The sequence below is a fragment of the Scardinius erythrophthalmus genome (assembly GCF_964197995.2).
Source record: "Scardinius erythrophthalmus genome assembly, chromosome: 8".
Lineage (NCBI taxonomy): Eukaryota > Metazoa > Chordata > Actinopteri > Cypriniformes > Leuciscidae > Scardinius > Scardinius erythrophthalmus.
In genome coordinates this window covers 5057290-5071519 of record NC_138228.1, presented here as the reverse complement: position 1 = coordinate 5071519, position 14230 = coordinate 5057290, and the positions used below count along the sequence as shown (strand labels likewise).

The 14230-nt window shown below is 37.5% G+C and overlaps 1 protein-coding gene across 3 annotated transcripts; it reads right to left on the bottom strand.

The window, feature by feature from the left end:
- Positions 1–445: 445 nt before the first annotated feature.
- On the bottom strand, positions 446–14039 carry cUnh19orf47 (chromosome Un C19orf47 homolog). Of its 3 annotated transcripts, none has more exons than XM_081372446.1 (8): positions 13958–14039; positions 7896–7983; positions 7166–7280; positions 6753–6834; positions 6475–6588; positions 5662–5811; positions 5433–5509; positions 446–2459 (listed from the first exon to the last, which is right to left on the bottom strand). In XM_081372446.1, exons 1-8 carry the CDS (start codon positions 13974–13976, stop codon positions 1923–1925), a joined length of 1182 nt encoding a protein of 393 aa, XP_081228572.1. In that variant the 5' UTR covers positions 13977–14039; the 3' UTR covers positions 446–1922. The 3 variants fall into 3 exon arrangements, with proteins under 3 accessions (XP_081228572.1, XP_081228574.1, XP_081228573.1); XM_081372447.1 differs by having other exon boundaries at positions 452–2459; positions 5662–5805; positions 13958–14033; XM_081372448.1 differs by lacking the exon at positions 5662–5811 and having other exon boundaries at positions 13958–14030.
- Positions 14040–14230: the final 191 nt, after the last annotated feature.

Genomic DNA, 14230 nt, shown 5'->3' with positions numbered 1-14230 from the left:
TTCATTTTGGAGAAACTATTAAAAGAAAAAATTGTCATCTCTATAGTGACCTTCTTTATCAAACTAATTATGCAGTAAACGTCTTTAAAGAGACAGCTCCCCAAAAATGAAAATTCTGTCATTAATTACTCACCCCCACGTCGTTACAAACATGTAAAATTTCGTTCATTTTCGGAACATTTCATTTGTGTTCTGAAGATGAACGATTTTTTTTATGTGTTTGTAACTACATGAGGATGAGTAATTAAAGACAATTTTCATTTTTAGGTGAAATATCCCTTTAAACACTTTCAAAGGTATATTGCGCCGATCAGTTTCTTTCCATTGTGAAATGCACTCAAATTCAATGACGGCCCTTCAAATGTAACTATAATATGCTCTGAAACCCATCAATTTATATATTCATGCATTTCACATGACATTTGAAAAATAAAAAGACACAATTCAAGGTTTTTTCGATTTTATCTTTTTATATTCAATCCATTCCAAAAACAATCTTAATATTTTATAAACTTACCCAGTTAAAATGTTTTCTCAGTTATTTTTTCCTTAAACAATCTAACTTAAATTCTGCATTTGAGATGCTTCAAATTAAAATATTTATAAAAACAGAATAACCATGACATAAAACACAGAAAGTGAAGGTGAATACCTATAAGAACAGGATGATTAGTGGATACTGTAGTAAACGTACACAAGACACAAGGGTCCACCTCCACGTGTGTTGCTTGGCAACAGCATGCTATTACCAATGCTATATTTGCTCTGCTTGCCCAGGTACATCACAAATTTCCATTGGGTGGCATTTCAAATGTAGAAATTTGATAGCAGAGGCTCTTTCAAGCAAAGTAACAGTTGTGGTCATAAAGGGGCGGTCACACGACACTTAAATTCTAATCATATGCATGCGAATGTGGGAGAAGTTTTACATCTTGTCACATGGCGTTCAAAAGCCCAACTTTGAGGAACATGATCCTTTGAATTTGTATGGTAAAGACATGCTCAGACACGGCATGATCTCTTAGCTGATTGCAAGGAACACAAACGTTCAAGCTGCAGGTATGCAGTAGATATTTATATGCATATTTATATATCACTTAAATATTGAATTTTCTTTTTTTTTTTTAAGTCCAGTGTGACCACAGCTTAAGGCGCATTAAAAGGCTTTTCTGATCCTTAAAGTTAAAGGGATAGGTTACCAAAATCTGTCGTCATTTACCCACCCTCGTGTCCAAAACCTGTATGACTTCTTTTCTTTTTTGTTCTGCAGAAGAATGTTGGTAACCAAATAATTTAAATGTCCACTATTTGATCAACAAAAAGACATTTCTTAAACATCTTGTGTTCCACAGAAGGAAGTCAGAGTTTTGAAATGAGTAAATGGGTGAGTAAATGACGACAATAGTCATTTTTAGGTGAACTATCTCTTCACAAACAGGAGGAGGTAAGAGGATGGTTGAGCATGAGCTTTCTTCATGGAGGTGTTTGTGGTAAACAGAGCACATGCTTTCACTTACGTCTCTTAGCTACTGTAGTAAAAAAAAAAAAGATATTTCGAGCATTTGATGCTGGGCGCCATGCATTTTAAAATCTTCATTATTAACCCCTTTAATGTGGGGACATGTTTCACTCACAGGGGCGCAGGAGAGTAGCTATCAAAGTAGGAAAGCAGGATAAAGAATGATTCCTACAACCAAAAATCAGGCATGTCCACACACACACTGACATTTAACATATTGCAGCCGTCCCTTTTCGTCCCCTAATATCATAATCATAACGCTTAATGAGGTACAGCAGACTTCCCAATCCATCAAGGGTGGTCCTAGAGTTTCTCCACTCACTCAAATGGAAATTCAGGTGGGTTTTAGGTTATAAAAGGAGCAAGCAGGATAAAAAGGGGTGCCCTTTTCAGTTTTTGTGCATTAGGTTTTCCGGGTGCCCAGCCTCTTAAATACACTGACTGCCCCAGCGTCCATCTGAGCCCCGTGAGTGTCACCTGTGCTGCTACTGACCTTAGGGCTGGCCAGAGCGAAGCTGCCCTGGGCTTTGCTTCTGCTACTCGTGACTCGACTGTCCTGCGTGTCTGCAGGCTGACTGACTAGAGGAGTAGAGGAGGTAGGGTTGACTGACGGGGCCTTTCCCAGTCTCAGCAGCACACCCAGTTTGGGTGTCCCCTCCTGGATGGAGGAGGAGGTAGAGGATATTGGTGGTGTGCCTTCAGATGGGGGGAGTTTGTACTTGTGGCCCAGTCGACGCAGAGTGAGAGGTTTTGATTTGGTGTTTACGGTCTCTTTTTTAGAAGAAGGTGGAGGTCGTTTGAGGACGCCGGCGTACTGCAGCACTGAGCCTTCATCATCGCTTTCATTGTCCTCGAAGGAGTCAGTGACATTAACGGTCTTCCCTCTACCCTCTTCATCCTCCTCTGCTTCACCCAGTCGGCTAAACACACCTGTTGGCTGCTGCAAGACAAAAGAGAAAGGAAGACAACGTTATTTTTTGAAACACTTTATAATTAGTTCACATTAGCGATCAACAAATACTACTCTTCTGAATACCTTATTCGATAATGATAATTCTACCAAATGATGGGAAAATATCATCCCATATACAGAGGCAGACACAGTCACTCCTCGTGTTTGCTGGATAGAAGCTAATCCAGGGGATAGCATGATATTACACATAAACCTCTAAAATCCCTACGCTATAAAAATAGTAATGAGAGTGTGAAGTGAATGAGTGTAAACTACATGAATGAGATGATGCACAGCACGAACGCAAATATATATGTGGCCCTGGATGACAAAACCAGTCACATGGGTCAATTTTTTTTAAATTGGGATTTATACATCACACGAAAGCTGAGTAAATAAGCTTTCCATTGTTGTATGGTGGACAATATTTGGCCGAGATACGACCATTTGAAAATCTGGAATCTGAGATTGCAAAAAAATCTAAACATTGAGAAAATCTCCTTTAAAGTTGTGCACTTATGTTGGCGATTGTGCTGCATTCACTCACAAAAATACATGTTTTATATATTTACGGTAGGAAATTTACAAAATATCTTCATGGAACATGATCTTTACTTAATATCCTAATGATTTTTGGCATTAAAGAAAAATCGATAATTTTGACCCATACAATGTTGGCTATTGCCACAAATATACCCGTGCGACTTATGACTGGTTTTGTGATCCAGGGTCACATATAGCTGTATTGCCGTCTTCTGTGTGTCTCAGAAATCAGACCTTTGTCAAGAGTAATATCAGCTAAAATACTGAATCATATCCATTTTCTACCATTTGATGTCTATTTAACCCTTGTGCATCGTTTAAATTTACTACCTTTCGTTATGTTTGTGGCTGAAAACAGCCACTACTTTAAACTGCTGTAAAAATGTATCAGATAAATATTTTTTTCAATTTTTTTTGCATAAATCTATTAATCAACCTCTGTCCTGCTCAAAAATACTAAATGTTTAAAAAAAAATTTAAAAAGTTAAAAAGTTAAAATGTTAAAAATGTATCACACACACACACACACACACACACAAACACAAACACAAACACACACTTTATTATGCTATTATACTCCATATAACTCCATGTAAAAGCCAGAAACTAAGCTTTTTTTTTGCACAGGCCTATCTAAAGGGTTAATGGTGCCACCTGGTTATCAACAGTAAAAATTACAAATTTTACCTCTTCCCAACAGGGAAAACCACCAACAATCAAAAATGCATGATTATATGGTGTCATGACCTTGCAATCAAAAAATGTGGTTATAATGGAAGTCAATGGGGCAAAAACAGCCACGAACAGTACTGTAAATGAGGGAGAAAAAGTTAAAATCTGATGCTGCACAAAAACTAACAATGCATCAAAACCAATGTTGTTTCTAATCTTTGACATGTCCAAGACTGTGATAAAAGGTAAAAAAAAATCCAGTCCACAATCACATTTTATATTGAAAATGAGTCATTTTGTGTGTGTTTTTTCCCAAATCAGTGACATAATTTACGAATTTGGCAATTAAAGAGTTAAAATCAATGATTTTTTTTTTAACATTTAGTATTTTTGAGCAGGACTGAGGTTAATTAATAGATTTATGCAAAAAAATTTGAAAAAAATATTTATCTGATACATTTTTATAGCAGTTTAAAGTAGTGGCTGTTTTCAGCCACAAACATAACGAAAGGGTAGTAAATTTGCCCACAGTGTACTGTTGAGTTTTTGAAAAATTTCAAAGCATTTTCCCAAAATATGTGTCAAAATAAGATTTGTCACCAAAAATCATTCCATTTGCTGAAACACAGAAAAAGTTATGGCCAAAATTAGACTCAAAAATACCCCATAGTGGATGAAAACATCCCCAACAGCACATAAGGGTTAAATGTTGTAAACTTTGTATACAAAATACATTTCTCTGTCTCACTCTCTCCCAGAGCCAGCAAGCATTATATATTCTTTATAATTTGTTCAAATTTGCATTTATAAGCATAGTAAAAGTTAGCAATTTTCAAACACTGAATATTTTCTTCTACTTCCATTTTATATAATCATCTATTTTTACACAGAGTACCTATTATTTGAGGTTGTGGATAACTGCCTTGACATAACTCTGTATACAAAGTATTGGGGGGGGGGATTTCCCCCTTTATTTATAAGAGCTATATGTAGAATTCAGAAACACTTGATATTAGCGACACTGGTGGTCGTTGGGCAAACAGCAAATTGTTGTTTAGGGGTAAAAAGAAGTTGGAAATACCCTTAACAAACAGACACCGTTCACTCTGCTGAGAGAGACATTTAGATTAATATGTAAAAATGTCCTGCACACTTTACTCTCAATAACAAAATAAACAACAAAAATAACAGCAGTGAGAAAGCATCTGATCATAGCGATGTGGATGTTTGCACAAGCTCGGCATCATGTCAGCAGATCAGGTCATTAACATTACACTATTATGATAGTTTGATTATAAAGTATATTTGAGACTATAGAATATTTAGATCTGGCTATTTGAGACTATAGTTTGAATTAATCTCTTTCAGCATTATCCTGAACATTAAGAATTAATTTCACGTGTCACTGAACGGAAGAGAGGCTCTCGGGAGAGTAAACGTCACATGCTTTTGATTTTCCTGGCAAAACCGACCCGAATCCTTCACATAAAAATCAGTCTACAGGCTTTCATAGACAAGCTGGGAAGTCAGGGAAGGTCTTGTTTTTAAAGTTTCATTACAAGCTGTTCACACATTGGCAATAAAATGTTTCATGAGACCCAATACATCAACTAATGTTAACTCCATGAACATTGTAGTGTTACAGAGTCAATAAACAACAGTGTGTGTAATAAAGAGAAAACAATTATCAGTGTATGGGTTTATGCTCTCGTTTATCTGATAGGCAAAATCAATACAATTTCTCACCTTATTGGGCGAGACGGTGTCAGTTTTAGACTCTGCCCCAAGTCTGTCAAACACTGAAGTACGCTTTAAAACCTTGGCTGTGGCAATGAAAGGGAAGATGATAAGATTAAATCAATCTCATCTGTACCAACTGCAAATTTTCAATTAGGCATGTCTCATTTCAATACTTAAAATTACAGTAATAATATATAAAGCTCTAAGCCTCAACAAATATACTATGTCAGGGCACCTTTCTTGGCCTGCTGTGCCAGGATGCGTCGGGTGCGATCGGTCGTGCCTTTTGGCATGTTTATGATATATTTCCCCTCCATTTCTCTAGTGACTCGCCGGCGCTTCTTTTGCAACCCATTTTCTTCGGCTGGCTTGCTGGGAACTAAAACTGGGAAAGTTTTAAATCATCCCATTCCATTTAAAGAGTTCATCCAAACCCATCTACTCTACTGTTCAAAGGCTTGGGGTCAATGCTGGTTTTTTTAAAGAAAGATGCATTAAATTGATCAAAACTGCAATATTTGAATATGTAAATAAATACTTTTGCATTGTTACAAAGAGTTTCTATTTCAAGGTTTCAAATAAATGTTTATTTGAACTTTCATTTTCAGGATTCATCAACAATCCTGAAAATAAAATGTATCACGGTTTCCACAAATATATTAAGCAGCAACTTTTAACATTGATAATAATTCGAAATATTTCCTGAGCATCAAATCAGCATATTAGAATGAGACAGAATCACATAAATAAATGACATTTTAAAACATTTTAGAAAACAGTTATTTTAAATTATACTAATATTACCACAATATTACAGTTAGTACTGTATTTTGATCAAATAAATGCATCCTTAGTGAACATAACAGACTTTTTTTTATCTTACCAACCCCAATTTTTTGAACAATAGTGTAAATAATAAATATATAAATAATTTATAAATAATTTCTGTGTCCTGTAATAATCTGAGCAGTTAAAGACTAGCAAGGTGCATTCACTAAACCCTTGACTGGCATCTCTACTGATCTAAATAAAGTTCAATCACCGGTACCTGGTTTGGCACTGGCGTTGGAGACCGTCACTGATATCCAGTTGTCAGGGCGCCGGGCAGGAGTGCTTGGCGGGGAGTCCCGACTCAGAGCATTGGCAATCATGCGTGTGGCAGCTGTCAGAGTAACATGAACATTACCAGAGCTACAGCTTCAGCCCATTCAGACAAAGATAAATCACTCCCTGTATGAGCAACCAGTAAAAAACTGCAGGGAAACTGTCAATTAAGGACATGAGGAACAAGTATATGCAAAACAACTTAATACTTAAAATACTTACGAGTGTTAGCGGTACGTCTCAGTTCAGCCTGTACACTAGTTTGTCCAGCCGTAATGGCCTCGGTTGCCATTTTACACATATCCTGTATTAAGAGAAAGGAAGAGTAGTTCACATTCAGAATATTGAAGCATGCCAAACAAATACTGATATAAATATCTAGAGACCAGGGCTTCTGATTGCTGCTGATTTATGTACTATATTATTTTATTCCAAATTGACATTTAAAAATTCAATCTATTAATAATTCTGTCTGTAAATATTGAAACACTTACGTTAACCTGGCAAGCATAACAGTCAATAATGTCAAACTGCCATAAATATTGGCAAATTTATTAGGGTTTTACTAAAAGATCCATTCACTTTCTGAAACATTTAAAGAAACAAATACATCAAAATCCAGCATTTGCACCAACCTGTCTATACACTTGCTTTGCATGTTTGAGAATAGCTATGATGTCCCCGATGACTGTGATTCCCAAGTCCATCATTATCTCTTTACTGAGGTCCATGAGCATGTTTTTCTGAATCCTGGACAGAAAAAAAGGTACTTTGAGACATGTACAGCTTCCAGTTGTGTTCAGAATGTTGTTTGTTCACATTTCAGAGCAGACCAGATCCTGACTTTTCAAAATAGTGAAAAACATCCAGCAAATTAAAGCACACATAAGCAGGCTGAGATCAATCCTTTTTTGAACATTCTCTTAAAAACAGGCAATGTTGGGGGTAGTAATGCATTACAAGTAACATGAGTTACGTAATCAGTCACAAGTAACTCATTACTTTCAAATTTACAACAAAATATCAGAGTTACTTTTTCAAATAAGTAATGCAAGTTACGCTGTTTTCCCATGTATTGACTGATAACTCTCCTGTCCTGATGTAGAGAGAAATCAGTAGTAAGAGCAGAGGAGTTGTGTGTGAACATGATGGGTATTGTAGCTTAAGACTAAATGCATGTATGCGTTTACTCATCTTACTTGCACAAACACAGATTCAGAATTCCTCAAAATGAAAAAAAAATTAATCAAACCAACAAACAAACAAGCAAGCCCAGCAGAAAAATAAAGTAAAAGTAACTTTCCCCAACAGGAACAGTACAGATGTTCATGATCACAACATTAAAAGGCAATCATTTGTTTTTACCTGTTATCAACAAATGACACGGCATAGTTGACAGCCAGTCCAGGAGGGATCCCAGCATCTTTGAAGAACTGGATCCATTCTGAGGTGGCTAAAGCACAAAGGAAAACACAGTGATTATATACATTACGAAAAATGTGATTTCACAAGTTGTCTCTTAAATGACGCACTATACACTCACTTAACTGTGTAGTGTAGGAATTTTATAAAGGAGACTGGTATAGCACCTCCCTATCAGCTACGTGAGGAAAACTGCGACAGTTAAGTGCAAAAGGGTCCAAAAAATCCACATTTGTTGTTATGTAAAATATATATCATTATATATTATATTGCACAGATTGAGAATTTATTTTAATTTGCATATTTGGCATTAATTGGATATGGAAAAAAACCCTCATAAAGGTAAAAATAGGCACAGAAAATCAATTCTATGGGGCAAAAAAAATAAATTTGGTGTAGCAGCCACCCGCGACGCTACCATTGGGCCCAGGTGGGCCTGGGCCCACCCATTTCAGGTCCGGGCCCACCCATTTTCTACTATGGTTTTGTACGTTTCTTCATTCGGATCTATTTGCGATCCATTCCATTCTAAACAAACAACGCAGTTTACATGCTTCGTCCTTGTTACATTATTCATTAAGATAATAATTAATAACGCATAATTATCAGTGAACTTGATATATGTTGCAATTTGCACCAAATGCAACACTGCACTCCCTTGTGAAGTCGATTAGATGACCGGTTCTCGAAATAATCAAAATGCAAACAGACAGACACATAAAGATTCCTGCCTTTATTAGAGAGAAGAATATGTTCAGCACCCTCTCTCCGAAGCTTTGAATCTTCGATGTTCAAAAAATGGTATTCGGACCAGCCCTATTGCCCAGCCCACAATTGTTTTTCGCCTAGAGCGGCAGAAGTGCACTCGCCGGCCCTGGTTGCAGATATGTTTTACTATGCATGCACAAACAAATGCCTTTCAACTTATGCGTGCAAAATTCAGAATAAAATGAATGTGCAGCAATTTGTACAAATAGAGAGTCTGTATGCCTACTGTATGTGTTGTAGCCATTAAATAAGCTCATTTAGTTTCATATTTGTTAAAATATCATAATGTTATTTTTTCATCTATGTTGATTATGAAAAGTGAACCGCACGAATAAGATATATATATCGAGATGTGTATATATAGACGAATATATCGAGACAGACATGATTTTGACCACTTTTTGTTTTGCAGAAAGCCTTTTTTAAGTGAATTTCGTTTTGTATAAATTGTATCTTAATTTTAATATTTTTTTTATCACCCAATGCCAGGATTTAATAAATAAGAAGCAAATAGGCTATAGCAGAGACAATATAATCATGGAGGCGCCCACGCGGTCACTTGCATTGCTCGTGAACAGGAGCGCATCTCATCCTAACTTAAAGGGTTAGTTCACCCAAAAATGAAAATTCTGTCAGTAATTACTCACCCTCATGTTGTTCCAACTGCGTAAGACCTTCGTTCATCTTCGGAACACAAATTAAGATATTTTTGATGAAATCTGAGCCATGTCTCACTCCTCCATAGGCTGCTATGTGACCGAAACTTGCTGGCCCAGAAAAGTTATTAAAGAGATCGTTAATATAGTCCAAGTGACTCCAGTGGCTCAATCTTAAGTATATCAAGCGACGAGAATACTTTTTGTGCGCAAAAACAAACAAAAATAACGACTTTATTCCACTATTCATTTCCTTCTTTTTGGACCTCTAGTTGGTTCGCGTAGTGTTTTTGCGCAGCGCGTCTGTGTTACACGTCACCACGTAGGCTCACTATTGGCCGAAGCGGGTCATGTGTGTGATGCGTGGTGACGTACAACACAGACGCGCAGCGCAAAAACACTACGAGGCCTAGAGAGAAGGAAATGAAAAGTGGAATAAAGTCGTTATTTTTGTTTGTTTTTGCGCACAAAAAGTATTCTCGTCACTTGATATACTTAAGATTGAGCCACTGGAGTTACTTGGACTATATTAACGATCTTTTTAATAACTTTTCTGGGCCAGCAAGTTTCGGTCACATAGCAGCCTATGGAGGAGTGAGACATGGCTCAGATTTCATCAAAAATATCTTAATTTGTGTTCCGAAGATGAACGAAGGTCTTACGCGGTTGGAACAACATGAGGGTGAGCAGGGGCGTAATTTGTGGGGGGGTTAGGGGGGAGATAACCCCCCCAATATTTAAATCTATGCATTACAACCCCCTCAATATGTATATCATGATTACATGAAAAATATGCAGAACCCAAACTTCAACCCCCCCAATGTTCAAACCAAATCTACGCCCTTGAGGGTGAGTAATTACTGACAGAATTTTCATTTTTGGGTGAACTAACCCTTTAACGAAACTCAGCGTATGCCTCACAGACATGAAATATATCTTAAGAAAGCTTGAAATGTCTTTTTAACAATTTAAAACGAAAAGAAATAGGCTACTCTCTGATTATGTAATCCATGATGTGCATTTCTCTCTATAGGCACGTTCACTATACGGAGATGGCGATCGTCAACTTCATCTTTACAGCTGTTGTTGCTGTTAATAAACTAAAAATAATAGGCTTATAATTTTATTAAACAATAAATGAAATGAAATTGTAACTGTATTAAAAAAAGCAACCAAAAAAATCCGGTTTAAGTTTTTTTTTTTTCTTTTTTTACCTATGCCAACTACGCATTAAATTCAGGTAGGCTAGTGAGTAGGGGTGTCCATGGTTAACCGATTAACCGATTAACCGTTAAAAATTGCGTAACCGAGTGAAACATTTTGCTCGGTTAAGTGGCGTCAATGGTGTGCATTGAATTTAGTTGTAATACATTTTTGCACCGCCAGAGACCGCTAGACCAGTTTTCTAATATGAAGCGGGCAAAGAAAGCGCGCGTCCGAGAATGAAGGCTGTGCGCGAGCCAGAAACAAATATAGTCAGTCAGTATCCGCGCCACTGATCGCAGCACAATAATATCTGTCTGCAGAGCCGCAGAGCCACAGCTTTACACCAGCAGTTTTACCCCGCGCATGCGCAGTTTCATCACAACAGTTTTACCCGCAGAGTCCGTTTACCGTTACATTAACCCATACAATTTGTATTATGCATTTCCTAAACATGTACTTGCTAATCAAACACTTTATATGAACAAACTACTAATCTATAAAACACAATCGGTCTTCCGACCTTTTACTGTGTTGATATGCGCGAGGGAGAGAGAGCAATACAGCGCTCGTGTTGTTTGAAGGCGGTGAGAGTGCGCGCGCGCGCGGCCGGGGCTCTCTCACTGTTTGTTCTTATGCGCCCTGTCCACTGATCTAAATAATTAGTTGTTACGACGACTTATTTGTTCCCTCGTTTTAATAAATCGTGGACACGTTGAACTATTTCCCTCCCTCATTTTGATTTAACGTGGCCAAAAACAGTTTGATACTATTAATTAGTGAATGCTAAAGACCTATATTTTGTGAATTGGTGAATATTCAGGTGAATTATTTCGTGGCCACGAATTAATAATAATTATTAAACTGTTTTTCGTCCCTGTGAAGATAGCTCTTCAGTGAAGGCCGACTACAGCTTTTTATTCCTTTTTTTTTTGTGAATTGGTGAATATTTATCAGTATCAGGTGAATTGTTGTGGCCACGAATTAATAATACCTCAGCACGTTTTACAAGCCCCTTCTCGATCGCAGCGGCAACGAGCACTTTGATCACTTGATTTAAAAAACAAAACATTTCAGCGCTAGATCGCCTAAAAAAAAAAAAAAAACGAACGAAATGAATGCTCTGCTAGTTAACTGAAGATGTTTTGTTTATTTGTATTGGTATTCATGCCGCGAGATGTTTCAAAAGTGGTGACAATATCGACCTTAGAAAATAGTGGTGGGGACATGTCCCACCCGCAAATTTTGCCTATCTCGGGGTTGCGGCGCGCACACTATGGTTAACCGAGTATTAACCGCTAAGGGCCTCGGTTAACGGTTAATGAAAAACTTGAAAACGTGCAGCCCTACTAGTGAGTCGCTGTCCTCAGTGCCGCAGAAAAGCGCTGAAACGGAGATGAAGGGGAACCCGTTTTTTTTTTGCTTATTTTAACTGGCCCATCCAGTTTTCTGGAGGCCCACCTACAATCAAAATCCTGGCGCCGCTAGTGGTAGCAGCAGGTCAGCATCATATAGGATATGAACGACAAAGAGAGAACACATGGTCAGCCAGAGCAGCTGCATGGGTGTTATTTTTAAAGCTGTGAGTCTTGTGTCAGTAACTGAAGGTCATTCACAAGCTTAAAGGGATAGTTCACCCAAAAACTCTGTCATCATTTACTCACCCTCAAGTTGTTTCAAACATATATGAATTTCTTTCTTCTGCTGAACACAAAATATATTTTAAAGAATGTCTGTAACCAAACAACTCTTGAGGTCCCTCTGACATCCATAGTATTTTTTATTTATAATATGGAAGTCAGTGGGGTCCATCAACTGTAGTGTTACCCATATTCTTAAAAATATTTTCTTTTGTGTTCAGCAGACGAAAGAAACTCATTCAGGTTTGACACAACTTGAGGGCGAGTAATTTTTTAACAAAACTAGCTGTTTGGATATGGTCAAAATATTTTTTATATTGAAACAAAAATAAACTATAAGAGGTCTAAGGTTTTATTTCAATTTAGGATTAACCTGTCAGTGTTCAGTATGTCAGTCGTATTACTGGCCCACACTAGAGTATATTCTAAACCCGGTTGAAAAACGCCTTAAATGGTCTGCTGGTCTTAATTGATCTCAAGACTGACCAAGCTGGTTTAGCTGGTCTCACAGTTGAAAAGGTGCAAAAATCCTTCATATATAAGCCAACCTCACCAGGCACAGAGACTAGATAAGAACAACAAACCAGTTTATTTTTTTTTTAGTGGAGTATCAAACAATTATTACGTTTACTCATACAGAAAGGCACAATTATTTTAAGGGAATTGTTCTATAAACATATTTACATATACAGTCATACCAAAATTACTGAAAATGGTTTTAGAATAAAAAGCATAATGGTATGTAGACATCTAGACTATACTCACTGTCAAAATCACAGAAACTCTTAACTGTCCCAAGGTCTAGATGCAAATTTTGGGGTGATCGTTCTTTTTCAGTGTTGGCTCCGAAACTCTGGAATAGTCTGCCTTTGCATATTAGAACTGCCTCCACAGTGGTATCTTTTAAAAACTCATCTTTTTTCTCTGGCTTTTCTGTCTAACTCTAATTGCTGATATGTTAGTAGCTTGTTTGCTTTGTGAGAGTAGTTCGATATATGTATTACACCAGGGTTCACCAATCTCGGTCCTGGAGGGCCGCTGTCCTGCAGAGTTTAGCTCCAACCAGCTCCAACACACCTGTTTGAAAGTTTCTAGTATGCCTAATGAGACCTTGATTAGCTGGTTCAGGTGTGTTTAATTGGGGTTGGAGCTAAACTCTGCAGGACAGCAGCCCTCCAGGACCGAGATTGGTGAACCCTGTATTACACTGTTGAATGTTTTGTACATTTGCTCTTTGCATGTTTCTACAAATTGTACAGCACATTGGTCAACTACCCGTTGTTTTTAATTGTGCTTTATAAATAAATTACCTTACCTAGACATTCTTTAAAAAAAAATACTGGCAGTAACTAATAAACAGGCTAACGTAACATATAGCCTTATATTATGTCTGTTCCAAAAATGCCCATTAACAGTGTACACCACTAAACTTCACAACTCAAACATATTTTACTCTATTCGCTAATAAGATATATTAAAGCAAGTTTGAGGGAAATAAAAAGCATATTATTAGCAATGTTGGGTAAAAACGAGACAATAGTAATACAGCGCGGGCCCTGTTTCATTGAGCCCAGCTGCTGTTATTGCGCTTTAGCCCTTCGTGAAGACCAAACGTAAACCTCTCCAAGCCATTCCCCTCTGAATGTCCCACCACAGAAAGCTAAATATTGATTTAAGCCGCTTTACGGACCTGTACAGTCACCTTATTCCAAAAATAAGGGTCATTTCTTTCTCTTACCTGTTGTGACGGTCGCCATCTTGCCAGGGAAAAAACCGACGCGTTGCGGAAATCTCGTGACGTCACATCCTCTCCGTCTTCGGAACGAATCGGCTGACCGGAATGTTCCGAATGAACTGAGCAATCCCTGGCTCCAAAACATGTTTTATTTAACGTTTTGTTGCTCCAGTGGGTCAATTTGTGTGCAATTACTGGTACAACTGGAAGGTTGTTATTAAGCGGAATGTTCCATGACAACCTCAGTCGCCATTCATTACACGGAAAAGAGATGCA

Excerpts from the sequence above, each read along its gene's own strand:
- cUnh19orf47 (XM_081372446.1), bottom strand. Across the intron at positions 5,812-6,474 it reads CAACGCCAGTGCCAAACCAG|TTTTAGTTCCCAGCAAGCCA; the intron begins GTACCGGTGATT and ends AAACTTTCCCAG. Across the intron at positions 2,460-5,432 it reads ACACCGTCTCGCCCAATAAG|CAGCCAACAGGTGTGTTTAG; the intron begins GTGAGAAATTGT and ends TTTGTCTTGCAG.